Source organism: Fusarium verticillioides, chromosome 11 (assembly GCF_000149555.1).
Source record: "Fusarium verticillioides 7600 chromosome 11, whole genome shotgun sequence".
Taxonomy (NCBI): domain Eukaryota; kingdom Fungi; phylum Ascomycota; class Sordariomycetes; order Hypocreales; family Nectriaceae; genus Fusarium; species Fusarium verticillioides.
This window is the reverse complement of record NC_031685.1, coordinates 609,860-634,060: the sequence shown is the minus strand read 5'-3', so window position 1 is coordinate 634,060 and position 24,201 is coordinate 609,860. Positions and strand designations below refer to the sequence as shown.

Below are 24,201 nucleotides of genomic sequence, written 5' to 3'. Positions count from 1 at the left end.
TAAGATTGCGGAAGTATGCTGACATGAGCCAATAAGAAGACATTCAATGGGCATGCAAGACCCCAGCAACATCGGGAATTCCCTCTCGGATTAAAGTTCACTGTCATCTTACTGACTGGACCGTTGACATAGTGTATAAAGACTGGCTGCCCCCAGTAAGCTTTCTTTGCTTCTGCAATCAGCCATCATGTTGTCACGTCTTATTGAGCTATCGGAGCGCGCTCCAAAAGACTTCACCCTAGCCCTAGGCTTCTCAATCCTTGGCGCTCTTTACCTACTCCGACGCTGGCTGCTCCCTAAGCCAATCCCAGGTATTCCGTATAACGAAAATGCGGTCAAATCCTTCATGGGGGATATCCCCGAGTTCAGAGATGCTCCCAATCGTCGAGAATGGTGGGCGCAGCAACCCGCTCGTCATCAATCGCCTATCGTCCAGGTCTTCATGAGACCTTTCGGCGCACCCTGGGTCTTCGTGGCAGATTACTTTGAGTCGTCAGATATTTGTATGCGTCGATTGAAGGAGTTTGATAGAAGTGACGTGACATGGGAGCAGTTCAATGGTGTTGTACCAGGTCATCACATCACGCTGAAATCGTCAGATCCAAAGTTCAAGAAGAACAAAGAATTGATTCGTGACCTGATGGCGCCGACTTTTCTTCAACAGGTAACAAGACACATACTATGCATCAGAGCGTTCGCTAACTTAGATAGGCCTCGGCTCCAGAGATCTACGACAAGTTCAGTGTTCTTCTCAAGCTTTGGGACCGCAAGCTTGACTTATCAGGCGGCAGACCATTCGATATAGCCCAGGACATCCACAATTCAGCCCTCGATATTATCCTCGGTGCTTCCTTTGGTATCGACTCTGGAGACGGGCAAATTGGCAGACAACTCGAAGAGCTCAAGGCGAGAAACGTTTCAGGTGGAGAAGATGACCTGTTCGAGTTCGAGGACGTTTCTATCGACGAAGAACAGAGCTGCTTCACCACTCTTGCAGACAGTGTCGGTCTTTCAATGAGGTCGCCTCTTCCTACTATTCACCACTTCCTCTACCGCAATTTGTCTCCCAAAATGCGACGAGCAAGGGCGGGGCGTGATAGATTGAGGGATCGTGAGATCGCCAAGAGTATTGAACGGAGAGAGTCAGGTCAGCCACAGCGCTGTGCTTTGGATAACATGCTTGCGAGAGAGGACGCAATTGCCGAGAAGGAAGGGCGGAAGCCGAACTATCGAAGTCAAACGATCATGAGCGAGGTACGTTAACAATTGGGTATGTGTAGTGATTTTGCTGACAGTTTGAAGCTGATGGGATACTTGGTTGCCGGGCATGAAACAACATCAGCTGTTCTCCGCTGGGGAATGAAGTACCTGACGGCCAACCAGCGGGTACAATCACTTCTCCGCGAAGCCATCGGGAACGCACATTCTCAGGCGACAAAGGACAACCGTATTCCAACAGCAGAGGAGATCCTCAAAGCTCACATCCCGTACCTTGACGCCGTCATCGAAGAGATGCTCAGACACTCACGCGTCGCCCCAGTTACCCTTCGCCAAGCCACCACCGATACCCAGATTCTTGGTCGATTCATCCCAAAAGGAACAACAGTGGGCTTCCTCGGCAACGGCCCCGGCCTCGTGATGCCCAGTATCCCAGTCAGCCCTGAAAAGCGATCCGAAGCTGCTTTAGCACACATGGAAAGGACACAGCTCTTTGATGACGAAGACCTAGCGCAATTCGTTCCCGAAAGATGGCTGACGTCAAATGTCAACGATAAGGGCGAGGAGGAGACCGTGTTTGATCCGCAGAAGAGACCGGCTCAGGCATTTGGACTGGGGCCTCGTGGCTGCTTTGGCAAGAAGCTCGCTTATATCGAGATAAAGATATTTATTACTTTGTTCTTCTGGGTGTTTAAGCTGGAGCCGATTAAGCCTGAGCTGGCGACAGAGGATGAGATGCTCGCGTTGACGCGATCACCGAAGAATGTGTACGTCAAATTGGCAAAGGTGTAATCCCATATAGATTGTATTGTTATTTTGGAGACTGCAATAGGAGTTTTATAAGTGCCAATGAAGCGCAGTGGTACTAGGCTCTCTCTGCCGGAATAAGCTCACAGCGACAAGTCTCAACTGCAAAGTACAAAACATGCAAGAACGATTATTTGTTAATCTTCACCATCCCCGCTACTAATCCGCCTCTTATTAGATTGTCTATAGAATAGAGAAAGGTAGCGAGCACCATTTCCAGTCTGGGAGTGAGGATATTTCGCTTCATGATAGACTGATGTTGAGACCGGGTTCGATTCGGCCGAGGCGTTCTTTCCAATAGCTTTCATTAGCATCAGAAGTACGTAGCTGTAGTAAACAGTCGCTCCACACCATCGACATCTGGCTTTGCCTCACTACTGGGCGAGAAATCTCGGAATTGCACTCAATGTAGTTTTGGGTATGTAGGTAGGCATGTCGATTCTAGCATTTTCTCGACACACAGCAAACTAGTCTCTATGTTCAACTGTTGCATGCTTCTCAAGACCTATAATAAGGTCAGTTCAAGCTGCTCAACAAAAAGCTGGTGCCCTTGGAGCGAGCATCACTGGTAGTAGTAATTCGGTGGCCCCTGTTTGATCCGGAGTGCTAAGACTGCCTACATACCTGCCCAAAGCCTTTTCCTGGTTATGCATAGAAGCAAAATGTTTACCAGCTGCGCCTCGGCCAACTTCATGGGATAGCGGGTTGCTTCGCTGAGACCCACACATCCGAAGTACCTTCCACATATAGAAAGAAGTACCCCTACATCTTACACCCTATCAGCTTTCCTAGCCAACAGCTGAAACGCAATGTTATGCAGTTGGTTGACAAGTTGCATGGGTCAGCCAACATATGGTCAAAGCGAGCAAATAAAAGAGACAATAAAAAAAGACTAAACCCTAGGAAGATAGGCGAAAGCTCCTACAACGGAATGGACGCCGAATCTTTCGCTGTACGTACCTGGGGTAGGCTGATTAGCTGCTCTATATATAGCTGCGTGATTTTATCCCACGTAACTGTTTCCACAATCCATATTCCCTCATACCAGTATACCATCTCTGTTTCTACCGCAATATGACTTGGGATCGATATGAACTCGGCCGAAGGAACATTTTCTACGATGAGAAGAAACCCCTGATCCCGGTTAATGTGTTCCCTCCGCACGTAGAGCGCGTACGGAGATTAATCACAGACCTCTCTTGTGTAGTCAATGGAGAAGACTTGATCAATAAGAATAAGTTTATTTCCGATGATAAGCTGAAGCCTTTACTATATGGCCCGAATCCAGATCCTGCTCTAGTCGAGGCGCAGAAAACCTTGATCAAGGCACACAGTCTCGTTAACGGTGGCTACAAAGAGGACGAGTGGCAAGCTTTCTACGCAAAGCACTTTTTTGAGAGACTAGCCGATTCTCTTTCATTATCTAAAGATGATACTAGACGGTAAAGTTATTATAAAATTCAGTTGGGAATCAGAGCTGACGGCAAACTCAAGCATGTCATATAATAAATATTATCATGACGCAGTTAAGAGGTATGCAGACCTATGATTTTATTTTGCTCACCAGAAAGCTAACTTGATCGTCAAGAGAGACCAATAGGCGCTGGGACCTCTTTAAAAAAGATGACGAGGCCGGAATAGCGCCATTCAAGATCCTCAGTAGCCCTAAACCAGACCACGCTTTCTTCCTTCCCATTTATCACAACCGTCATCCGGCCGGGATTCCTACTGTGGTAGACCCCAATGCTAGACATTGGAACAGGGCTCAAGAGACATCTGCTATGGAACCGTTTACGTGGTCAACACTTAAGAGATTACATGGATTTGGCCTCGAACCAGCACCTTCCCAGGTTTTTAAAAAGCCACCACTGGAAGCCAACCTCAAATGTTACCCTTGGCTTGTAGTCGAATATAAAAAAGAGACGCAGGACAACGGGCCCGTGAGAGACGTGTGTTGCCAGGCCGCTAATGCTGCAGCATGCGCGATTAGTTTGATCAGGCACACAGCTCAGTTTGCTGTGAAACTACCCAAACATGCGCATATCCCCCCCATACCCGTCATCACCACTATCGGACCTAACGTCAAAGTGTGGATTATGTATTATGCCACAGATTTCGACGCTCCGTGCTGCCACCGAGAGACGACAGAGGAAATAGTGAAGAGACGCAAAGAGGGATATGTAAGTCTATCTATCTATTTGGCTTCTCTTAGCTGACTTTGTTTGAGATCATGCGCGTTATTTGGAGCGGCGAGATGACCAAGCTTGCTGATATTGCTATGTTTCAAATGATCCTTGATAACGCGCATACCTGGGCCACACGAACTTTTAAGCCTTTGATGGCTTCGTACATCGAACAATGGCAATATGTTTTCGACGAATCAACTGTCAGCGAAAGTTCAGGCCATAATTCGGCGTTCTTTCTGTCAAAGAAACGCCGCGAGAAGACAATTGAGCAGCGACGAGCTATTGTCCCGCTAGTCCAAGGCCTGCTAGATGACCAAGCTACCATGGAGCTTGATGGCATAGCCAATAAGAAGGTGACCCCTTTACTTCTAGGCCTAATGATGCACCAAATCTGCTCATTAGAGAAGGAATCGATAGCCAGTGAAGTTGATAGAGTCGTATCTCAGAAATTAAAGGGGTTGTCCATGGAGGGACTGGCACCCGGGAAGCAGTATAGTTCCCGAAGAGGAGAGAACTCCCAATCCCAAGCGCACTCTGACTGTGGCTCTGATCATCAAGAGTCCATTTTCGGGTCGCGTCAAACCAGCCAATACTTGCCCCTTGACATCGATGACCCGAACGACTCCGACTACAGGCCGTCACAAGATTCTTCAGCTTCAGTCCAAACGACATCCTCTGTGGCTCTTGCGGCTCCTCAATCAAACGCTACAGATGCCTTACCTTCGACGTATGAGTTTTCTTTCAACAGCTCGGCGCGGGTTATCTCAAAGGGTGCGCAAGTCCAGCCATTGGGACCGAACGCGGATCGCCCATTCTATAGCCCCGGCAGAGATGGACGAGAAACTCCATCTACTCCTGGGGGCCAAGTTACGCCAAAGCCGAGTCCCTCAACACTGTTCTCCAAACTTTTGTCTACGCTTCCAACTTCTTCAGATGGGGAAGTATCACGAGAGATCTCCAAGGAAACAACACCATCTAGATTACCAGTCGTCACTGGTCCATTATCACTTGAAACGCGGGGACGATCTCCTGGACGGCAACTTGGCATAGTACCATATTCTCTACATCCTCTTATGACTCTGGAAAATTATAGCGAGAAGAGTAAAGCTCAGGGCGCAGGTCAAGACGAGAATGACTATATTGATTTGACAAGAGACAGCCAGGAAGATGCTTCGTAGGGTTGAGCTTAGCGACAGGTACTATGTAGTGTAGTCATACCAGTTTCGCAGATTAGAACATTGTTTGTCAAATATAACGACAGTAATCAAAACCGAAGATAGTTCTTGGATGGGATCCCGAATTGTCCATCAGATGTGATCGTGCGTAATTGAACTAGTCCTTAGGTAGTACATCATGACTCCGGCCTTCTATGCTTCATGGATTCTGTTCAATCCGTCACATCGGTTTCTGATCATACTCGCCTATTTGTGATACATCGTAATCCAACAATCCAAACCAATTCCGGCTGCCAGACATCCAATCCGCCACCTGGGCTTCTTCGGCGCGTACAGGCATGTTGTCCGCTCCCACGTTGGCGTCTGCTGTTTGATCTGCTACAGGCAGAAACCCGAGTTGGCTTAGATAGGTATCGAACTCACCACCAATGTCTTCCATGGCTTCTTCTTGCTGATGCGACTTGGCCTCAACATACAAAGCCGCAACGTCGCTTATCACACGACAAAGCTTTGCAAGCTTCGCCGTGACCTCTGAAGCATTGTCGCACCCCTGAATGGATGCGCTAAACTCCTGCAAAAGCTCGAGGTCTTCCGTCGCCAGAGTCTCGATGATGTAGCAAAAGAGGATGAAGAAAGGAGCGAATGGTGTCAGAACCAGATTGCTCCGTATTCGTTAGCTGCTTCTGACGCGTACAAAAGGGCTCATAATCTGTATAAACTCACCGATGGATATAGCTCGTCCTGGCAAAGGCATCGTTCTGCAATGATGCAATACACTCCAAGTGCGCATGTGTCGCCCTTCGCGCCGTATTAATACACTCGTCGCAGATTCGGCTTCTTGACCCTTCCGGTGCGGGGATCGATTGATATATAAGCGTCATGGTCGATAAGAGCTGGACTTCGTCACCCTTGACATATATATCGACCAAGGGTGATGTTTTCATCTTTTCGAGGGAGGCAATAGCTAATTCTCGGCTCTCTTTAGCCTCTACCTCCATCTGATGGCATTCATGCGCCAATAACCGTGCTCGCTCGGCTATCTCAGTCGCTGGGCGGGCTAAGGCTGCTGGTGAGAGTCTGTTTGTATTAGCAAATAGGTTGCAAATGAGGTAAATATTCTAGATACCACCTACAACTGTTCATATACACGACTCTGGAATGATGCACCACGAAGCCATGTAGCGGTAAGAGCCCGAATTTCCAGGCTTAAATTTCCGTGAAAATTCAATGAACGCGGTATGTCAATCTCCAAGTCCTGAATCACAGACGCACGTCCAAGACGAATTGACATTGCTTTGTCAGTTATATAGGTATGCCAGAACAGGATTGCTCTTGTGTCGGCCTCTTCTGGACTATCCATAACATGGGAATTTCTTCGATGAAAACCAGCCATCTGGCACATCAGGGCAGCAGCAGTGTTGAGCTGCCAAGCAACGGAAGGCCTACAGACATCAGAAGCATAGAAAGCCTGGAGGTGATCAGTGACATAAGTTTTATGACTTTAGGATGACCTACGCCCAATAATAAAGCTTGGATGTTCTCGATCGTGGTAGGCATAAACAGATTTATGTTTGCAAGCGCAGTTTCTAAGTTGATCCGAGCCGTATGAAGATACGAGTTATGTCCCTTAGGTAGTAACTCAAGGAACAAGTAATATAGTCCAATATTGACGATGATAAAGACTGCATCAGAAAAGTCCTCGGTAGGGAAATAAACCTGGCGACAGAGATTTGAAAAGTCCTTGATTGCAAAGAAGTAGCATAGAAATGTGAAGAGACCTGGTGTCGACGCTGCAGCCAAGTTAGCATCAGGGTTTTGCTTCTGAACCTATTTGTAAATACATTTTATACTCCTGAGTAAAGATACGACAACATCTATTGGGGGCATTTCAAGCTGGCGAAGGCCTCCTGGTGGCAATGATTGCTGGAGAGGAAAACGAGGCCCGTAGGTAATAGGCGATTGGCGTTGGAGTTCCATTATTTGTCTAAGATTGGCAAGGGCTTCTGACATTCGGGGATCGATGTCTCGTAGTGAATTACTTTGCATGACATCTTCGATGAGTTCATTGGCAAAAGAGGTTTGCTGAGTAATAACAGAGTTGCTGCCAAACACCGACCCAGCGTCTGGAGTCCCAAAGTCGGGGGTGGAAGTCGTGCCTGTATCGGCGGTCGATAAAAGGGCAGAACGATACTGCGTGGTACTACTGCCGGGTACCGAGATTCGCTGGTGAGAGGAATCGTGCAGAAGGGCTTCTATACTCTCTAGCCGCGTCTCAATTCGGTCGATCTTTTGTTCACTGAGGATGAGTAAACCGAATGTTAGTGAAGAACCATGCGGTACTAGGTTAGAGTATAACGGAGAAGAGCCCGTGGCTCATTACGAGATCTGCACAGTGGATCTCGAGGGAAAACTTACTACTGAGACGAAATGAGAATTCGTTGCCGAGGCTCTTTACGTCTCAAGGTTGGTGACCCAACGCGACTCGGTGTACAGACTCGATCAGCCGTACGACAGTTGGAGCAAGGTAAGTTTCGATCGCACCGAATCTGAAGAGTGTAGAAGCATCGCGTTAGGTCTCGTGTATTGGCCAAATTGTAAATAGGGGAGCCATAGATGCTCACCTTGCGTTGACGGCATTCACCGCACTGTTCTCCGTACGAGTTGTCAATTAGCCTACAAGTCTGGTAGAAATGGCTGTAGCGCCTTGGAGGCTCTGGTCTCGTGAACAAGTTGATTCATGGCCAGCAACACGCAGAGTACTGGACAGATGGTGTGATATGATAGAGAGCACGGGGTACTACCATACTTACCGCTGGTCGTGCAGTATTGTCGGGCCCCACGTGCACGGGGCTAGCTCTGCGTTGTTCCATATGCAGCAAGCTGCTTGCTTCCGAGATTGGTAACAGAAGGTTAAGTTTTCTGATAATGTTGGTCACAGACCTAGACTGTGCATGCCGTTTCCAATAGTTGGTATTGTTAAAAATCGGAATTTCTCGAAAAGCATGGGGCCAGTAAAAGTGGAGTATTCTAACAACCCGCGGACACGGAGTCGGAAGTCTAGGAATGCAATGATGGCAAAAGCACCATCCGTTTACTAGCCAGCTAGCTTCGGTTTCACCGCACTTGTACCTATTCCTACTAACTACGCGTCATAATGTCTCTAGCATATGCCTTACAGACGAATGAGGAAAAGGACACCTATCAGCATTGGTTATTTACGAAGCAGGTCTCGATATCGATCAGAATAACATCTTGAGCTATACTGCCCCAGGGTTCTGGTAGATGTACTCCGGCGCTCCACTCCACTGAAGATAGCCATTGCTTCCGAAAAAATGCTTATCATCGCCCAGCCATCCGCTGAAATATGTTCTCTGAAGTCCTCTTGGCTGCCTCTTGCCCTGGAATCTGTCGTCGAGCCAAGCCATCCAGAGGCTTCGGACACCTGAGATGATTGGAGTATGACCGAACTTATCGACGTACATATAACTCAGAGAGCTGTTAGGGTACAGGCTTGCGGTATCCGTGACAGTTTTGTTGGTAGTCGTGGCTGCGATGAAGACATCCTCGGTACCCTGAATCACCAAAAGAGGACCGGCGAACGGCTTATCTCCGACTGTGCCAAGCTTGTCAAAGGCAGCAGCATGGTAAGACGAGTTATACCAGTCCTGTTTCTCAAACACACTCTGCGACTCAGTAAAGAACAACTGCTGTCCAGCTGCAACACTCCCTCCGATCTGCTTCATGAGCTTCTGTCTTGCGACACCCAGTGGGGTCAACCATTGGCTGGGCCTGAAGTCATGAAAGATGCTCGACAGAGCTATGGATGCACTGTAGCTGCTGAAGAGTCGAGGAGTAGTCAACGGCTTTGTGACGGGTGCAATAGAGATGGTACCAACGTAACCCTTCAAGAGCTCCGCGAAAGCCTTTCTACCATTGGTATCCTTTCTTTTGGCTAACGACTCGGCTGCACCCCAGGCAATCCCACCGCCCTGGCTATGACCCATGATGGCGAACTTCCCACTAAGGCGGTTGCTAAATGCCTCAAGCGCAGCCTCCATTGCAAAGAGAGTGTCTTGGGCACCAGCAGGAGTAGCAAAGTACTGATGCGGAATCTCACTCCCATCCCATGACTTGACTACTCCGAGTCCCGCAAAGTCCGGCGCAACAACAGCATAGCCTTCTTGTGCGAGTGACAAGGGCACCACGTTCTCGTAGTAGAGGCCACGGTGAGCCGAAGGTGCAGAGTCAATAAAGTAGCCCGACGTTCCATGGGCCCAAAGAACCGCGGGGGCTTTGCCGTCGGTCTTGCTGTTGAATTGGCGGGGCAGAAACGGCCAGAGGATATAAGCACTGGCTGGGATAATCGTTCCGTTGAAGTTGCGAGTTGTATAGAGGATTCTGCTCAGTGAGGATCCAGGTGCAATTGAGAACGGTGCTGGGTCTGTTACTTCCTGCACCTTGAGGACTTGACCAGAGCGAAGATCGGTTGGTTTCTCGGGGAGAGTGTAGAAGTCATCTTGTTTTGGGCCACCGTTTGCCAGGCTGGATTGATGGAAATTGATAACGGTATTGACACTGTCTGCTACAGTTTCGGAGAGGTTGGCTGCCTTGATCTGGGCAGCGGAAAGGGAAAACGAAGAATTAAAGCCTGTCGAAAACGGTAAAGCTGGAGGAAGGCCTTGGGCTTGAGCATTTCCTAAGAAAGAGGCTGAAAGGAGTAGCGAGAAGATTAAAGACTCCATTTTGACTGCTTGTTCTTTAGATCTGATGCAGGCAAGAGTAATGGTTCAACTACGAGCATAGGCAACATCTTTATCTTATTGTTCCCATTCTGGTATGACAAATCAGCAACCCAATAACGTCATATTCTCATCAAAGGATCTCGAATGTAACGAGATAATCGTCTAAATGATACCCATGCTGACAAACTCTAGTATTATGACCCTCGAATCCGCACAGAACCCGCCTCAGATCCGCAATAAAGCAAAGCCAAGCGTAAGCGTGATTAGCTGTCAACAGTAAGCATACTACTTACTGGCCATGACACAGTCAGCATCAAATATCCAGAGAAAAGGTCGTTGTCTTATTTATCTCAAGGCTATCTCATCTCATTCTCTCATTCCCTTTTCCGCAAGTTGTTTCGCCAACTTCTCTTCTCCTTCATAAAGACCATCATGAGAACCCTCAGCCACGACAGTAGGATATAGAGCTTCCATGGGAACCTCTCGCACATTGACCGAATTGCTCTCTCTGTTCCCGATAAGCGCCGTCTCAACGATATTTCCATCACCGTATTTCTCTTCGGTGAGCACCTGGAACATGACACTTGCGCATTGTTCTGCGGTGAGTCCCAGAGTAGATGGTGGCATTCTGTCACGGCAGTATTCCGGGTGAAATATGGGCGTCTGAATGGATAGTAAGCGAGGGTCTTACAGGAAAACTTGTTGGTGAAAAGACTCACGTGCACTGCACCTGGACAGACGGCTGCATTTCGAATGCCGAATCGCTTGCGGACACTCGACAGCGATTTGACGAAACTAACTATGGCCGCTTTGCTAGCGAAGTAAAGCGGCGTCTGTAGCGAGTGCATGTATCCTCCACAACTGGCGACCCAGAGGAGGTTGCCTTGCACGTTACGGTTCTGTAGCCAGTAGTCCATAGCAATCTGTGCCAACCTGATAGGACCAAGTGCATTCACAGCAAAGGTCTTGTACACACCCGGATTACCGTCGGCCTTATCCTCGGATAAAGAAGAGACTCCGGGAGGGTTCCAGAAGGTGCTTGATGGGGGTTCATAAATGCCAGCGCCGTTGCAGACGATGTCGATCTGGCCAAGCTTCCCAAGCGCTACGTCCCATAAAGATGAAAGTTGAGCCCAGTCACTAACATCAGTTTGATGAAAGTGAACAGTGGGCTTGCCGCTCTCAGTGGTGGCCCATTTGTTGACGAGATCCTCTGCTTCTGGGCGGAGTTTGAGATCAGCTATCACAACGGAGCACCCATTTTCAAGCAGCTGCTGGGCGAAGGCCAGGCAAATACCTATTGCTCGGTTAATCATCCACCACGACAGTAGCAAATGAGAAGACATGACATACCAGAACCTGCGCCAGTTACAATGGCATTCTTGCCCTTGACGTTGTAGGCGGACATATTGATCAACTCAATGACAGACGAAAACAGGTAACAGGCGAGGGGCAAAAGCAAAGAACGGTCCTTGTTCTCGAGGGACGTGCTTTATTTCTATCCTTGTTAAACCCCTCATCACCCTTGAGTTCAGCTCGTGGACCATTGGACCCTGGTATTCTAAAGCTGCATGATTGAAACTCAATCACATTCGGTATGGCGCTTGCTTGGGATCGATCTTCCACGCAGACTCCTGCGCAATTCCATCGACATTCTAAGGTCGATTGCAAATCACACTCCCAAGATTTCTTCTGAACAAACTTCTCAGCGCCACAGAAGGCCGACAAAATGGCTGTATCTTACCTGTCAGCCAGATCATATCATCAGGCCACAAGCAGTCTCATGCACTCCCCTGACGCTCGCATAGATTCCCTGTTACGAAACACTCAATCATTCGTGCACAAATCCGCCCAGATTAGATTAGCCCACTTCGGGTCCCTCGTGTTGGTCCCGGGAAACTGCTAACTCCGATGCACGGGCCAAGGATTCGTGGCCTGCAAGGGTTCTGGATCTGTCCGAGTTCAGTCTGGAGATGGTAAGATTGACTTTGAGCTCGATTACGCTATAAGTTAGGATCACTTAGTAGTTTGTCAGAGAGTGTTTAGTCCTTCAAGGCGCGGCAGAAAGGAATTATGGCTAACGACTAGATTCGAGCTATGGCTGTTTTGGTGTCTCTTCTCTCTTCCCCCTTCTGTTGGTTCTACAAGCTAGTGAACCTTAATTCCTGGCCTCGGAAGCTGATGCTTGTCTTCCGGTGTAGAATTGTCAGCATTTTGGCCAAAACTCGACGCATCTACAGGGTTGGTGATCCAACGGACAAGGGTAATTACTCGAGTCAACTGGCTAAGTACTCTTGTAGTCCAACTTACTCAACATTCAACGACTCTCTTTTTCGGACTGTTTTTCGCGTTATCATACCTGCCTGATATGGCAGAGGCTTCAGAAGCATGGCACGCAGTCAAGCCAACAGGGCTTGCTGCAGCTCTTCTCGCTACCACCATCATATTCACGCCGATGATTATCGGTGTTGTAGGGTTGAGAATCTGGGTGAGGGTGACGCATCACTGCTTTGGACTCGAGGATTGGCTCATGTGCATCGGCGCGACTCTCAACTTGGTTCACAATGGAGTCGTCATCTGGGGCAGTTTTACCGGCATTGGGACGCGTGACTCTAAGCTCAACACCGCGATGATAATGGAGGGTTTCAAGGTACGTTTGTCAATATTTGGAGTGTCACCTCTAACTCTGTCTTAGGCCGTCACATTTTGGCAGATCTTCTATATCAGCAACTCTTTGTTCATCAAGATATCCATCTGCGCTCAGCTCCTGCGTGTTACGGATAACAAGAGAATTAAAGTGTTTCTCTGGGGCTTGATAGCTCTGACAGTCCTCATTACATTGGTAGCAGGAATTATTGGTCTAGTGAGGTGCAGACCTCTGAGCGCATCATGGGATCCAAGCACGGGAACATGTATGGATCAAGGGATACTCTCAGTACTGACATACGTCGTGTCGGGGATCAATATCGTGGTGGACTGGTCTGTCGCTATACTGCCAGTGATCATTCTGTGGAATGTTCAGATGCACAGGACTTTGAAGATCATGGCGAACGTGGTTATGGGCATTGGCGCATTGTAGGTCTTGACCCGATCATGGCGATTCTCACTGACACATCATAGGGCATCAGTGGCAACTATTATTCGCCTTCCATACTCCCCTGCATACTCTCAACCTTCGAACCAACTCCGTAAGTTTCATCTACACAACTATTGCGCTTTTGACTGACCTATTCAGACGGCATTGGCAACATCATCCTTTGGACGATTGTGGAGTGCAGTCTCGGCATCATCGCCGGATCAATGCCCATGCTCCGAAAGCTCTTCAAAGCGTTGCGGAAAGACGACAGCTCATACGCCAGAGGGACCGACGATATCAACCTCGTCACAATTGGCCAGGTTCGTGGGAAGCATCATCCGATTTATGACGGGGATGTCAGAGCAACTGTTGCTGCAGGTGAAGATCGAGAGAGCGATAGAGATGACGAGAGCACGAGGCAGATAATCAGGGTCACAAAAGAGTTCGAGCAGGTATCAGTCATAGAGAAGCCTCCGTCTCGACATTAGTTACCGAAATCTCGACGATACAAAAACATATAGAATAACATACACTTGCATATACGTACATCATGCCATCATGGACAGGCTCAACTGTTCTTCAAGACTCAAGTCATAGGCGTGTAGCCCGTATCACAATCTCTTCACTTGACATTCTTCATCACAGACTTGATCGTCGGCTCAGCCTGTGCTCCCATTTTACTACCCTTGGCTTTCGTCGTCGTCGCGGGTTTCTTCTGGCCCTGCTTTGCCTTAAGTTGAGCTTGACCCTTTTCCACTACCGCCACTTTCCGTTTCTGTTTTTTCTTCTTCTTATTCTTTATGCTGTTTTTCATGCTGCTCTCCACGTTTTGCTTCTTACTTAGTACCGCTGTTTTGACCAACTGCTGTTTATTGCTAGAAGTGCCAGATTTCAATGATTTCTTAGTAGTCGGGCTCTTCACTTGGTCAACTATCGTACTGGGCAGTTTCTTCTTCTTGGTTTGCTTAGTCTTCTGTTGTCCGACTTTCGTTATCTTGCTCTTTGTGTCGGCCACTGACTTGATGGCAGGTCCTAGAGTTTCTGGTCTTTTTGAAGTCAGTGATAATGTTGAGCTGACGGCCTCTCCTGGCGGCTGTTGAATGATTAGTACGACAGTGCTAGAGTCGCGTCTGCCTCACAGCCCATTAATATTACCTGTGTACTAGATTTAACTGTCTTAGTTTGGCGCCATCGGAACTCGATATCCGGAATTCCAAATATCTTTATCCAAAACCACGAGATATCGCATGGCCATAGCTGATAGATAAAGTCGGTAGCTATCTCGACGGCCGGGTGAGCCGTGTGAATTCTTCCCACGGGCCTGTTACCCATCTTACCCTTGATGATAGGCTCTTCGTATAGTTGGTAGAAGGTTTGCCCCGAAGGGTGAAAGAACAGGGGCGGAGGATGAGAAAGTACAGTCACTAGATCACCTTGAGAGATAAACCATGCGAAAATGATGGAAGCGCCGTGGATGAACCTTGGACGGGCTTGTGTCTGAGGACTTGGATCACCATGATACAACAGTGGACCGAGTGCAGTCGTCAATGTTTGCAGCCCATGAGCATCGGCCCATTGCTGGGCCTGTTCACGAAGCATGCCACTCCAAAGCACCTGGCGGTTGGGGATGCAGGCATTTTGAAACCTTGATAAGATCTTTTCGGCCTCGTCATCAATGAGCCACTGGCGGATGAGCTGTCGGATTGCATCAGGTGGCTGATTTGTGCTGAAACTCACTCCAGGCATTAGTTTGGAGAGTTCCAGATGTGCGACGTCAGCCCGAGAGGGCTCAGCAATGCCCATTCTGTAGAATGCTGTGATGAAGCTGTCTTGTCGCACGCAACGTGGGGTTGGCCAAATACTAAGCTTCCAGCGATGGGATATTCGTCATAGTGACGAATGCACACAACGGTGCTGAGCAGTTAGCGGGCAGCACAGAGACAGCCAACGTCAGTTACAGAAGGCAGCATGCGACTTGGTGCCACATAGAGAAATCATTAATGCAAAAGAAAGAAATAACTGGCACGTAATCAAGTGACATGCACATAATCAGAATGTCCAAAAAAAACGAATTTCCTGCATATTACAGGTGGCGACTCTCCCGCCGGGAATTGAACCCGGGTCTCAAGCGTGACAAGCTTGCATACTGACCACTATACTACGGAAGACGAAACAGGCTTAACCTGCTGTAGTGAGAGGATTCGATGGGAAATTGGACAGAGATATGGTATATACAGGCCACCGACCTTGATCCTCACTGCATTCAGCTGTGCAGGGTACCAATCGAATATCAATCGAAACGCACAGCAACCTCACCATTCCACAAGGCTAATCATTGCTCGACCCAACAGTGCATTTATTGCCTATTTCTAATCTGAAGATATGCATCTGCGTTTATGACGAATTTTCTAAATGAAGGCCCAACAGACCAACATCCCAGGTTCCAAATATGCTCCTGTAACAGTCAGCATTTTCGTTTCAGCCCAGCAGCAGAGAACAAACACACCTTAGCCAAATCCACAAGATCAACAGTTCCATTAATGGGATCTGGTTTCAGCGCATCTTCCAGCGCATACGGCCACTCGCATCGGATGTACATCGACATGTCAGCCAGCCAAGCCATGCGCTCTTGAAGCTGCGGGAACTGCACCACGAGATCGCGGAATGCAGGCCATAGGACAAAGTCGGCCATGCTGATATGGGGCATGAATAGCTGATTTGCACTACCAGTGTCAGTAAGTATCGTCCTTCGAGGGATTGGAGAGTCTCACGTCGGTCTTATCCATTCTGGCATCGCAGCGTATGTTTCTGGTGATGGGTTGATCATCCACCGCATCATGTACCAAAAGACATTCATTGATGCAAAGCTGGTAAAGTCATATCCTAGGTAAATCATCAGTTTCCACTACGATAATTTGTAGAGCTTGTTGATTACCCTGTAATCTCACACTATGAACCATACGAGCAGCCCATTGTGACAACAAACACGACCTGTCAAATTGATCCTGATCATACAGTGCCGCAATGTTTGGATAGTCTCCAATCACCCTTTTAACGGGCTCGCCTTGCTTGAGAAGGCTCGTGGCCTTTTGATATATGTCGCCGAATGCATTGCTCATCTCTCCCGGATCCAGTTCAGTGTTGAGTGTTGTCGCAGCCCAGCTGGGCACAAAGATGTTGCGTATTTGCGCGTCCTGTATATGTCTTGGATACCCGTTAGCTCTGATACTGTTCGAAAGCGCGAGGTTTCCAAAATTATTTTGGCAGTTGGGATGAATTGTGTGTTCTTTGTCTCGAAGCTCAACGTCTCCTTCGAGGACCGGACTATTTACAGTTGTGAAATCGGCGTCTGCGCTCTCTGCGTATCCATTGGCAACACTAAAGGTCGCTGAGTCTATATCTTGTGTCTTCTGCGGCATAGGTGTTGTTATAGAGGTCGAAAGGTAATAATCATCATGATTAAAAAGCGGCTGAAAAAATAAACTCGTGGCCTCTGTCTGGTGCGCGATTATTCTTTCGTTATCTTGTGGATAGACCAGGAAAGGTAACTCGTCAGGCAGAGAATTATTTGTCGAGATGACCGCTGATTGGGAGTATGAGAGCTGTGATGGGTAAAGCGGTATGCCCTGAGTGTTATCTAAAAGCGACTGTGAAAGTTTGTCAGTATCGAACATAGGGCGACCTCAATATCTTGATTCTTACTGGAGTATTTGGTTGGGTATGATCGATTAACATTTCGGTAGATGTGTAACTAGGTGTAGAGACTGTGGAGAGGTTTGCTCCGTAAGTATTCCCCGATGCCGACCCCACGGCAATGCACAAGTCACTATCCGGCGAAGACTCTTCTTGCTTCATACTCGAGCTGTCTGCACTGAAGGACTCGAAGTCATCCACTGGAAAGGAATGCGAAGTGCCATTATCAACCTCGTCTAGTATTGGATCGTTCAATCTGCTAGGAAGGCGACTATCATCCGCCTCGTCTGTCCTCAGATTGGTGGTACCGTGGCTTTTCAGCAGCTCGGATATCTCGGACGGTTGTTTCTCTTCCTCCAGCAACTCCGACACGGCACCTCTCAATTGAGCAGAGCCATTGGCCATCTGCCTCATCAAAAGCTTTGCGGCTGCCAGTTCGTCTTGGAGCTTTTGGTTCGCCTGCTGTAGACCCCTGACCCGCAATTCCCTGATGTCGGAGTCGTATACGCATTCTCGGTCGTTTTTCGAACAGCTGATACAAACTGGTTTTTGTCCATCGCACTGCAGCGGATCAGTCAACTGAATTTCTAGCAGGTCCTGAGCAAATCCACCTTTGCCTTTCTTTTTCGGCATTCTAAGCATGCTGACTTGACGATCGCCGAGCGCTTCAACACAGCTCGCTCGGTAAGAGGTCCTAGGGGAGTTGTCCCCTTCTTCACAGGAGCGGCCCTGATAGGCCTGTATGGCAATGCCATGGATGAGTTCGTATTCAGGCGTTACTAGATCGTTTGTCTCTTCTAATTGAGCATGGTGTTGTTAAACTTTGCAAACAGGAAAAACACATCAAGAGGAGATTTTCAGGGTCCAAACAAATTAGGGGTCCAACGAATGATTTTAACGGTTATGATGTCACAAACACGACAGGATAAGGGTTCCCGGGATTATTTCCGTAACTGGTAATTGGGCGAGAAAGTCTCAGCCGCTTCGTCATTCTGGCTGGATTATGGAGTTATGACGTGCTAATGCAAGATAAAGCATGACACTAACCAAAAATGAGGATTGTGTCAAAGTGGAACCACGGGAATAACCGTGCTTGATACAGTACGTAGATCCCTGATGGAGAACCCTTTCCTTTCATCCCTTGCTCAAGACCGCTTTTTCTTGATTGACTTTCTCTCCATGGCTACGGCACCAATAATACTGAGAAGTGCCAATGCCAGTGGGATATAGAGCGTCTGGACAACCGCGTTCTCGTAGCCAGACAACACGCTCTTCAGCCTCTCAGGACCAATTGACTCTCTCAACTTGGACAAACCCGCTTCTTGAATATGTGTAGTGTTTGTACCCGGCGCAGCATCTTGGATCTCCTTCGACAAACGGTCTTGGAATAATGTTGCGGAGGCACAGATCCACAATGCCGAGCCCATGCCCGCTCCGAAAGTGATGACTGCACCTCCAAGGGATACGTCTTCGATTGGGAGAACAGCCTGCAATGCTACTTGTGGACCTTGAAGACCGAGGCCGACTGCTAAACCGAGGAAGGTAAGGAGTCCAACGGCTTTGGCGATTTGTTCTTCGAGATCGAGAGTGGTGAGAAGACCGGACGCAATAGGTGTGAGGACGCTTGTGGCCAACATGAATGCTGGGGCTGTCAGTATTGTTCAAAGGTCTCGGAGGAGACTTACGGTAATAGTATCCGATCCATGTAGTTCCAACACCAGAGATGATGAACGCGATAGCCAGGCCTCCGACCATTGGAAGAGCCAGTAGACCTGCCTTTGTAGGCGAATACCCACGTACACCTTGGAAGTATATAGACATGTAGTACTCCGTCACAGCCAAAACTCCCTCGCAGCACGCCCCGTACCACATTCCTGCAATGATACTCCTCTGCTTCAAGATTCTCGGCGGCAAGAGGGCGTTATCACCTTGACGATACTGCAAGTATCCAAAGGCCAGGAACAGAAGCGCGCAAACAACAAGAGGTACAATAATCTGCCACGTTCCCCAGCCAAACTTTGTGCCTCCCCATTGCAGTGCCATGAGAAGAAACGTAATAGCCGGTACAGCCAACAGCGTACCAAAGAAGTCAACCTTTTTAACCTTCTCCCTCAACGTAAGAACAGCCGTATCACTACGCGGAGGCTGTTCATGAACCCCATAAGCCGTCAAGACAAGACAAATAACGCCCAGCGGCAAATTAACACCAAAACAAGCCCTCCACGAAAACGCATCTATCAACGCACCGCCAATAGTAGGCGCAGTGATAAGTCCGACACTCTGAATTGAGCCAAAGAAACTATTAGTGATAGCTTGCTTAGACAGCGGAAAGCATTGACGCAAGAGTTTGAACAAGCCGCCGTTGATGGCGCCGCGACCTAAACCGCTGACTGCACGGCCGAGAATAAAGACTGCGGAGGATGGTGCGAGAGTGCAGATAAGAGAGCCGACTTCGAATGTGGCGATGCCGATTAGGAAGACGGCTTTGATGGAGAAGAGTGTGTAGATTTGGCCGAAGCTGGGGATGTTAGTGGAGGGGTGGTGGGGGATTGGAGGCTTACAAGAAGACGAAGGCGCTGAGGGTCATGCCACTGGGTAGTGTTAGAGTTGAGATGTTGGAGAGGGTAGCGTGTAGGGCTTACTATGCAGCTGAGTACCATCCGATATCTGAAATGGTCTGGAATTCGTCTGTGATGCTTGGGACAGCGACAGCGACAATGGTGAGGTCCTGTGAAAGTCAGTCGTCAATGGGCCGTTATCAGTAAGGAAGGACATGGGGCAGGTTACAAGTCCGCTGAGGAAGCATGCGATTGCCATTGAAGCCATGGTCGACCATAGCTTCGGTCCAGTGGGATACACTGTGTTGTCCTCATCATCGCGAGGTTCCTCAATCTCCATAGAAGAGGTCGGCCTGGATTGTTGTGTCGTGTTGTTCACTTCCATGGCCGCAGGGTTCGCAGATGATAGTTCGGTCAGTACTTCAGAAGCCATGGCCGTGTACTGCAAGACGATAAAGGGCTCAATTGTCAGGACCCACGAGACTCAAAACGCAGCTGGAAGACGCGGCGATCAAGTTTTTATATCCTCTTGAACTGAGGGATCTGCAATGTCGAGATGCACTTATTGCTGACAGACGCGTTTAAGCTTACACCATCTTCAGCGGCTAAATGCCTTCATGACGTGGTTTGGGGCATTTGACGGAGTGTCTTGATTGATGGAATTGCGAAGACCATTGATCTTGGATCTAGCCGCTGACGAACTGCTTCATCTGGCCTATGGATAGTGCAGGTGGTGCGTAAGCAGAACGTGTCCCATGAGGCGGCTATTCACAAGCCATATAGGTTTTGAAGTCAACCAGCGATGTCATCTCCGTATTGGAGACGGTATAAGCTGGCTTAGTTGGTCTCCCGGGCTCGCACCAACGGGTATCCCCAGACCAGTGCCCTGTAACCTAAGTGAGACACTGTTGGCCCTCAGTGGGTACACCAACTGGGGCGTTTCACGCAGTGACATGCGATACCCTTGACGACTCCCCGACCGTGACCTGATCAATCCCAGGAAACCATTAAGAAATAAGTGTGATCAGAATAATAATGACGCTGCAATAATAGACTGCTCTTCATCATAAACTAGCTCTTCTTATCTGTTTATCCTCGGCAATCGATGCTCAGACCACCATGTTCAATCAGACCAATAACGGTAATACCGTGAAGTGGCGGGCGGAATTATGCTGACCCGGGGGGTTAGGTTGCCTGGTCAGATCAACCCAGAAACACAATCTTAACTGGAACATTGACAGCAATCAAGAGCGACACAACGCCGCTGGCGCTTGTATCGTCCCACCGAAATGTCTCTCGACCAGAGAGTCCAGGTCTGGCTCAGCAACATCCAACAATCCACCGACGATCCATCGCCTGTAACAGAACCGTACGCCGATGTCCCGCCCAATCCCATGAAACGTCGACGAGTCGATTCACCACCTCGCGAGACCTGGCCAAATATCAAGCTATCGCCCAACGACCCGTTCTACGATATCAAGAAGAGATGGCTCCTCGAGGAAGAAACAGCCATCAAGAAGATACGCCTCCAGCAGGCTAAAAACGACATGCTCAGGGAAGAATTAGCCAGAATTGAGAATCGACCGCTCAAGAAACGAGCGACCGCCAGCAACCAAGTATCCTCCGAGGTGCAGCAGCAATACTGTAATTTTGTCAGCTACAGTACAGGCAAGGTCGAGCGACGGCTCATCAGTAGAGTTATACCAGCTCCGCAACCTGTGACAACAGAATCCCGTACACCCTCCTCGTCGGGATGGGCACAACTACCCCGATCGCAAGACGTCAAGGTCGAACCTGACACTGAACCTGTTTCGTGGCCGCAACCGGTCAATGATAAACCCGTCGCTGCGCCGCCTCTGCCGATCCTACGAACAATAAAAGTCGAGCCCGATATCGAACCCCCACCAACGACGTTAACGACCCTCCTCAAGCGAATAAACGACATATATGCCGGCCGCGGTATTATGTCATCACAACTCCGAAGCACGCTGCTCGATTCGGTCAAATTTCTTTCTTTCGACAAAATGTCCTGGGCGCAAGGTGGGAAGGAGAGCGATGTGCATTACTGCCCGCAGCGCCACAAATTAGGCCAAATGCCCACCCCTATGGATGTTGAGAGGATCATGTACCGGGCTGCCATCTGTGCCAAAGCTGAGAGCCCGACGACAGAGTGGAATATGGAGGTTGTTCACAAAATCCTAGACCTTTCGTTTAGGTGTAGCGCGAACATCGGGCAGGACCTCGTCGACTTCAGATCCAGGTGAGTACCCTTCCCAGCTACATAACTAATACTGATCTTGGGGTAATGCAGCACTGATGGCTCGATCATTCAGGACTACCACCCGTATCTTGGCTCCCCGCAGCCCCCCGACTTCTGCGTCTATGTAGATCCAAATTGCGACGACGAACCAGATATTCCGTGTGTGATCGAGGACGTCCAAAAGAACTTTAAAGTGCATCCCTTCAATCACATCGACCTCAAGTCACTCCAGCAACGACCGATCGCGTTCCACATATACACTCTTGCAGAGAACACAACTGCCGAGCTCCAGCGCGTACGAGCCTCGTTCGTCGCGCATCGCTCATTTCTTAGGCGTTTGGTCGGGCTGAGAGAAAAGTCCGACAACTATTATAATGTTGAGTGTCGCATACATGTCCTCCCCGACTTCCTCCTAGGGGTTATTGTCAACAAGCATAACTGGTTTCTCAGCATCTTAAAGCCAGGTGAAGAGAATGCGAGGTTTTATGGGATTGGTGATACGGCAACATCGATGGGCGTTTTCAAGATTGTATGTGCGCTGCAGGTTCTGCGGGATTGGGTCGAGAAGGACTACTGGCCTTGGATGCACAAGCTTTTGTTCAAGTGGCCCTATGATTGTGCTGGAAAAGTATATGCTTGGTGATACCCCTAGATTGTCAGGATACCCCATTTGTACTCTATTCGCTTGTCTTTATTTTGTTCAGAGCATCGGCGCAAGGTCTATTTAGTTGAGTACACAATCTCGGATACTTCTTCCCTAGTCAAGACCTTGCCGAACGAGAACATCACATCTGTCATGGTCTTGCCGATGATCTGCTCAATTTGCTCGTCGCTTGTGACCCCAACCTCTTTTAGTGTACTCGGCAGCCCTGTAACCTTGACAAGCCGTGCAACGCAACCCCCCGCCTCAGTCTCCTCCCATCCCAGCGTCTCATTGAAGATCTTCACGATCTTAGCTTGCGCCTCAGGGTTTCTCGCTTTGGTGTATCGCAACACAGGCGGGAGCATAATACAGCTTGTAATGCCGTGCATTACCTTCCCAACACTACCCAATTGGTGGCCAATTGCATGACTGGCACCCATGTTGACTCTGTAGATAATAAAGCCCATGAGCGCCATGCGACTTCCAGCTTGACACTTGCTCACGCCGTGGACGAGCTCATCTTCACCTTCTTTTCCTCGCCCCATCCCCTCTTTATACTCAATCAACCCTTTAGCCAAGTCTTGCAGTGCTTTTTCGCACCATTCCTGCACATCAGGATACTTTTTGCATTCGGGATTGCATAACGTCTCAACGCAATGATCAACAGCCCGTATTCCAGAACTTAACCACAATTTCTCAGGCGACGTTCTCGCAACCCACGGATCCATGAGAATCAAATCCGGCGCACCACCATCTTGAAGCGAGAAATGCTGCTTCTTACCCGCACTGTTGGTGCAACTCGCGGTATGGTTCCATTCTCCCGCTGATAAACTGGTCGGAACGACTATGAGCTTCACGCCATCCGCCTTTCTCATTTTGTCCTGCGGCGCAACGCCTTTCTCTTGATCCAGCAGATCTTCCATGTCCTTGTCGTCGAAGCCAGTGGGCAGAGTGGCGGACATTAGACGCGCGACTTTACAAGCGTCAGAGTAAGAGCCACTGCCAACGCTGATCACGCAGTCTATCTTGTGCTCTGTGATGCGATGGGCAATGTCGATGACATCGGAGTACGGGGAGTGAGAGCCGACACCTTCCTTGACCGTGGTGAGGCGGTCGCCAAGAGCTTCTTTCAGATCGGAGATAACATTTGTGTTTTTGGCCAGCGCTTTGCTGTGGACTAGAAGAATGCGCCGGGAGTTCCATTCATTGAGCGCCGCGAGGATGCCATCTTTGCTGCGAGAGTTAAAGATTGCGTCAGAGCCTGGACGATGGCCACCCTCGAGTTGAGGGATTCGATATGGCTTGAGTGTATCAGTCATGGTGATTCGTGCAATTGAGAGAGGACTTTGAGAGATTATGAAAGATCTACGTTACTTAGAATAAAAGCAGGTAAAGTCTGGGTCGTTTGGGCCAAAGTGGATTAGTGACGTCTTGATTATGATGCTTTGCCGAGTTCCGAGCCACTATTCCCGCTTCTTTGCTGACTGCATCTCATGGCCCTACGCTATGATAAACTTAAACCTTCTTAATGAACAGGCTTTGAGACTTCTACATTATATAAGATAACTATTTCGCAAGGCGATCTCTTAGGTTTATTAACCGACACGAATGCCGTTGTTTGTTAGCCGATGTATAGCATGATCAGTCCATCACAGGCTGATGACATAAGTTGGCAACTGTATAATGAACAGCATACTGTGTGATGTTGTGGCCAAGACTTTCAGCAAAGCGTTTTTCGGAGCGTTGCACAAAGCTTTGGGGGATGACAAGAACGCGCTGCTTATGGAAGCTATAAGAACTCGATCACGGGCAAGACAATTCTAAATGCTTAATTTAGTTATTG

General features: G+C 48.8%; 11 protein-coding genes and 1 non-coding gene across 15 annotated transcripts; 4 read left to right on the top strand and 8 right to left on the bottom strand.

Moving 5' to 3' along the window:
• Positions 1–120: 120 nt before the first annotated feature.
• FVEG_13054 (hypothetical protein) lies at positions 121–2,085 on the top strand. Its single transcript, XM_018902434.1, has 3 exons — positions 121–664; positions 712–1,254; positions 1,303–2,085. Exons 1-3 carry the CDS (start codon positions 188–190, stop codon positions 2,008–2,010), a joined length of 1,728 nt encoding a protein of 575 aa, XP_018761169.1. The 5' UTR covers positions 121–187; the 3' UTR covers positions 2,011–2,085.
• Positions 2,086–3,061: 976 nt separating this feature from the next.
• FVEG_13053 (hypothetical protein) lies at positions 3,062–5,497 on the top strand. Its single transcript, XM_018902433.1, has 4 exons — positions 3,062–3,467; positions 3,520–3,558; positions 3,614–4,205; positions 4,253–5,497. Exons 1-4 carry the CDS (start codon positions 3,100–3,102, stop codon positions 5,387–5,389), a joined length of 2,136 nt encoding a protein of 711 aa, XP_018761168.1. The 5' UTR covers positions 3,062–3,099; the 3' UTR covers positions 5,390–5,497.
• Positions 5,331–8,348, bottom strand: FVEG_17438 (hypothetical protein). Of its 2 annotated transcripts, XM_018906682.1 has the most exons (8): positions 8,197–8,348; positions 8,008–8,031; positions 7,802–7,932; positions 7,228–7,682; positions 6,902–7,176; positions 6,520–6,854; positions 6,110–6,463; positions 5,331–6,048 (listed from the first exon to the last, which is right to left on the bottom strand). In XM_018906682.1, the coding sequence occupies exons 1-8, from the start codon at positions 8,254–8,256 to the stop codon at positions 5,607–5,609; spliced, it is 2,076 nt and encodes a 691-aa protein (XP_018761166.1). In that variant the 5' UTR covers positions 8,257–8,348; the 3' UTR covers positions 5,331–5,606. The 2 variants fall into 2 exon arrangements, with proteins under 2 accessions (XP_018761166.1, XP_018761167.1); XM_018906683.1 differs by lacking the exons at positions 7,802–7,932; positions 8,008–8,031; positions 8,197–8,348 and having other exon boundaries at positions 7,228–7,717.
• A 144-nt stretch (positions 8,349–8,492) lies between these two features.
• FVEG_13050 (hypothetical protein) lies at positions 8,493–10,153 on the bottom strand. Its single transcript, XM_018902432.1, has one exon. It carries the CDS (start codon positions 10,126–10,128, stop codon positions 8,644–8,646), a length of 1,485 nt encoding a protein of 494 aa, XP_018761165.1. The 5' UTR covers positions 10,129–10,153; the 3' UTR covers positions 8,493–8,643.
• A 2-nt stretch (positions 10,154–10,155) lies between these two features.
• Positions 10,156–11,921, bottom strand: FVEG_13049 (hypothetical protein). Its single transcript, XM_018902431.1, has 4 exons — positions 11,873–11,921; positions 11,482–11,820; positions 10,848–11,425; positions 10,156–10,791 (listed from the first exon to the last, which is right to left on the bottom strand). Exons 2-4 carry the CDS (start codon positions 11,534–11,536, stop codon positions 10,495–10,497), a joined length of 930 nt encoding a protein of 309 aa, XP_018761164.1. The 5' UTR covers positions 11,537–11,820; positions 11,873–11,921; the 3' UTR covers positions 10,156–10,494.
• A 281-nt stretch (positions 11,922–12,202) lies between these two features.
• Positions 12,203–14,950, top strand: FVEG_13048 (hypothetical protein). 2 transcript variants are annotated; one of them, XM_018902429.1, is made up of 5 exons: positions 12,203–12,369; positions 12,429–12,778; positions 12,824–13,203; positions 13,249–13,316; positions 13,364–14,950. In XM_018902429.1, the coding sequence occupies exons 2-5, from the start codon at positions 12,497–12,499 to the stop codon at positions 13,690–13,692; spliced, it is 1,059 nt and encodes a 352-aa protein (XP_018761162.1). In that variant the 5' UTR covers positions 12,203–12,369; positions 12,429–12,496; the 3' UTR covers positions 13,693–14,950. The 2 variants fall into 2 exon arrangements, with proteins under 2 accessions (XP_018761162.1, XP_018761163.1); XM_018902430.1 differs by lacking the exon at positions 12,203–12,369 and having other exon boundaries at positions 12,389–12,778.
• Positions 13,080–15,182, bottom strand: FVEG_17437 (hypothetical protein). 2 transcript variants are annotated; one of them, XM_018906681.1, is made up of 3 exons: positions 14,360–15,182; positions 13,356–14,297; positions 13,138–13,301 (listed from the first exon to the last, which is right to left on the bottom strand). In XM_018906681.1, the coding sequence occupies exons 1-2, from the start codon at positions 15,005–15,007 to the stop codon at positions 13,827–13,829; spliced, it is 1,119 nt and encodes a 372-aa protein (XP_018761161.1). In that variant the 5' UTR covers positions 15,008–15,182; the 3' UTR covers positions 13,138–13,301; positions 13,356–13,826. The 2 variants fall into 2 exon arrangements, with proteins under 2 accessions (XP_018761160.1, XP_018761161.1); XM_018906680.1 differs by having other exon boundaries at positions 13,080–14,297.
• A 100-nt stretch (positions 15,183–15,282) lies between these two features.
• FVEG_13047 (hypothetical protein) lies at positions 15,283–17,771 on the bottom strand. The gene is made up of 6 exons (XM_018902428.1): positions 17,509–17,771; positions 16,907–17,458; positions 16,140–16,851; positions 15,976–16,087; positions 15,711–15,927; positions 15,283–15,659 (listed from the first exon to the last, which is right to left on the bottom strand). Exons 1-6 carry the CDS (start codon positions 17,650–17,652, stop codon positions 15,561–15,563), a joined length of 1,836 nt encoding a protein of 611 aa, XP_018761159.1. The 5' UTR covers positions 17,653–17,771; the 3' UTR covers positions 15,283–15,560.
• Positions 15,301–15,372, bottom strand: FVEG_17436. The gene has a single exon. It is a non-coding gene; the product is annotated as a tRNA-Asp (tRNA).
• Positions 17,772–18,042: 271 nt separating the features above from the next.
• On the bottom strand, positions 18,043–19,888 carry FVEG_13046 (hypothetical protein; the record flags this gene model as incomplete). The annotated part of the gene is made up of 5 exons (XM_018902427.1): positions 18,043–18,539; positions 18,583–19,415; positions 19,459–19,488; positions 19,540–19,625; positions 19,685–19,888. 5 exons carry the CDS (start codon positions 19,886–19,888, stop codon positions 18,043–18,045), a joined length of 1,650 nt encoding a protein of 549 aa, XP_018761158.1.
• Positions 19,889–20,440: 552 nt separating this feature from the next.
• On the top strand, positions 20,441–23,111 carry FVEG_13045 (hypothetical protein). The gene is made up of 2 exons (XM_018902426.1): positions 20,441–21,715; positions 21,767–23,111. The coding sequence occupies exons 1-2, from the start codon at positions 20,745–20,747 to the stop codon at positions 22,356–22,358; spliced, it is 1,563 nt and encodes a 520-aa protein (XP_018761157.1). The 5' UTR covers positions 20,441–20,744; the 3' UTR covers positions 22,359–23,111.
• On the bottom strand, positions 22,192–23,719 carry FVEG_13044 (hypothetical protein). Its single transcript, XM_018902425.1, has one exon. It carries the CDS (start codon positions 23,675–23,677, stop codon positions 22,436–22,438), a length of 1,242 nt encoding a protein of 413 aa, XP_018761156.1. The 5' UTR covers positions 23,678–23,719; the 3' UTR covers positions 22,192–22,435.
• Positions 23,720–24,201: the final 482 nt, after the last annotated feature.

What these genes read in the sequence shown, in the direction of transcription:
- FVEG_13050 (XM_018902432.1), bottom strand. Translation starts at nt 10,128, where the DNA reads ATGGAGTCTTTAATCTTCTCGCTACTCCTTTCAGCCTCTTTCTTAGGA.
- FVEG_13048 (XM_018902429.1), top strand. Translation starts at nt 12,497, where the DNA reads ATGGCAGAGGCTTCAGAAGCATGGCACGCAGTCAAGCCAACAGGGCTT. An exon ending in GTTATGGGCATTGGCGCATT is followed by an intron (nt 13,204 to 13,248) that starts GTAGGTCTTGAC and finishes GACACATCATAG; the next exon opens with GGCATCAGTGGCAACTATTA. An exon ending in TCAACCTTCGAACCAACTCC is followed by an intron (nt 13,317 to 13,363) that starts GTAAGTTTCATC and finishes TGACCTATTCAG; the next exon opens with ACGGCATTGGCAACATCATC.
- FVEG_13053 (XM_018902433.1), top strand. Translation starts at nt 3,100, where the DNA reads ATGACTTGGGATCGATATGAACTCGGCCGAAGGAACATTTTCTACGAT. An exon ending in TATCATGACGCAGTTAAGAG is followed by an intron (nt 3,559 to 3,613) that starts GTATGCAGACCT and finishes TTGATCGTCAAG; the next exon opens with AGAGACCAATAGGCGCTGGG. An exon ending in AGAGACGCAAAGAGGGATAT is followed by an intron (nt 4,206 to 4,252) that starts GTAAGTCTATCT and finishes ACTTTGTTTGAG; the next exon opens with ATCATGCGCGTTATTTGGAG.
- FVEG_13054 (XM_018902434.1), top strand. Translation starts at nt 188, where the DNA reads ATGTTGTCACGTCTTATTGAGCTATCGGAGCGCGCTCCAAAAGACTTC. An exon ending in CGCCGACTTTTCTTCAACAG is followed by an intron (nt 665 to 711) that starts GTAACAAGACAC and finishes TAACTTAGATAG; the next exon opens with GCCTCGGCTCCAGAGATCTA. An exon ending in GTCAAACGATCATGAGCGAG is followed by an intron (nt 1,255 to 1,302) that starts GTACGTTAACAA and finishes GACAGTTTGAAG; the next exon opens with CTGATGGGATACTTGGTTGC.
- FVEG_13044 (XM_018902425.1), bottom strand. Translation starts at nt 23,677, where the DNA reads ATGACTGATACACTCAAGCCATATCGAATCCCTCAACTCGAGGGTGGC.
- FVEG_13045 (XM_018902426.1), top strand. Translation starts at nt 20,745, where the DNA reads ATGTCTCTCGACCAGAGAGTCCAGGTCTGGCTCAGCAACATCCAACAA. An exon ending in CTCGTCGACTTCAGATCCAG is followed by an intron (nt 21,716 to 21,766) that starts GTGAGTACCCTT and finishes GGGGTAATGCAG; the next exon opens with CACTGATGGCTCGATCATTC.
- FVEG_17438 (XM_018906682.1), bottom strand. Translation starts at nt 8,256, where the DNA reads ATGGAACAACGCAGAGCTAGCCCCGTGCACGTGGGGCCCGACAATACT. An exon ending in ATTCTCATTTCGTCTCAGTA is followed by an intron (nt 7,683 to 7,801) that starts GTAAGTTTTCCC and finishes ACTCATCCTCAG; the next exon opens with TGAACAAAAGATCGACCGAA. An exon ending in TCCAAGCTTTATTATTGGGC is followed by an intron (nt 6,855 to 6,901) that starts GTAGGTCATCCT and finishes GATCACCTCCAG; the next exon opens with GCTTTCTATGCTTCTGATGT.
- FVEG_13049 (XM_018902431.1), bottom strand. Translation starts at nt 11,536, where the DNA reads ATGTCCGCCTACAACGTCAAGGGCAAGAATGCCATTGTAACTGGCGCA. An exon ending in TGTAACTGGCGCAGGTTCTG is followed by an intron (nt 11,426 to 11,481) that starts GTATGTCATGTC and finishes ACCGAGCAATAG; the next exon opens with GTATTTGCCTGGCCTTCGCC. An exon ending in TCTGTCCAGGTGCAGTGCAC is followed by an intron (nt 10,792 to 10,847) that starts GTGAGTCTTTTC and finishes CTATCCATTCAG; the next exon opens with ACGCCCATATTTCACCCGGA.
- FVEG_13047 (XM_018902428.1), bottom strand. Translation starts at nt 17,652, where the DNA reads ATGGCATTGCCATACAGGCCTATCAGGGCCGCTCCTGTGAAGAAGGGG. An exon ending in GCCGAAAAAGAAAGGCAAAG is followed by an intron (nt 17,459 to 17,508) that starts GTGGATTTGCTC and finishes GATCCGCTGCAG; the next exon opens with TGCGATGGACAAAAACCAGT. An exon ending in ATACCCAACCAAATACTCCA is followed by an intron (nt 16,852 to 16,906) that starts GTAAGAATCAAG and finishes AAACTTTCACAG; the next exon opens with TCGCTTTTAGATAACACTCA.
- FVEG_17437 (XM_018906680.1), bottom strand. Translation starts at nt 15,007, where the DNA reads ATGGGCATTGCTGAGCCCTCTCGGGCTGACGTCGCACATCTGGAACTC. An exon ending in CAGTTAAATCTAGTACACAG is followed by an intron (nt 14,298 to 14,359) that starts GTAATATTAATG and finishes ATCATTCAACAG; the next exon opens with CCGCCAGGAGAGGCCGTCAG.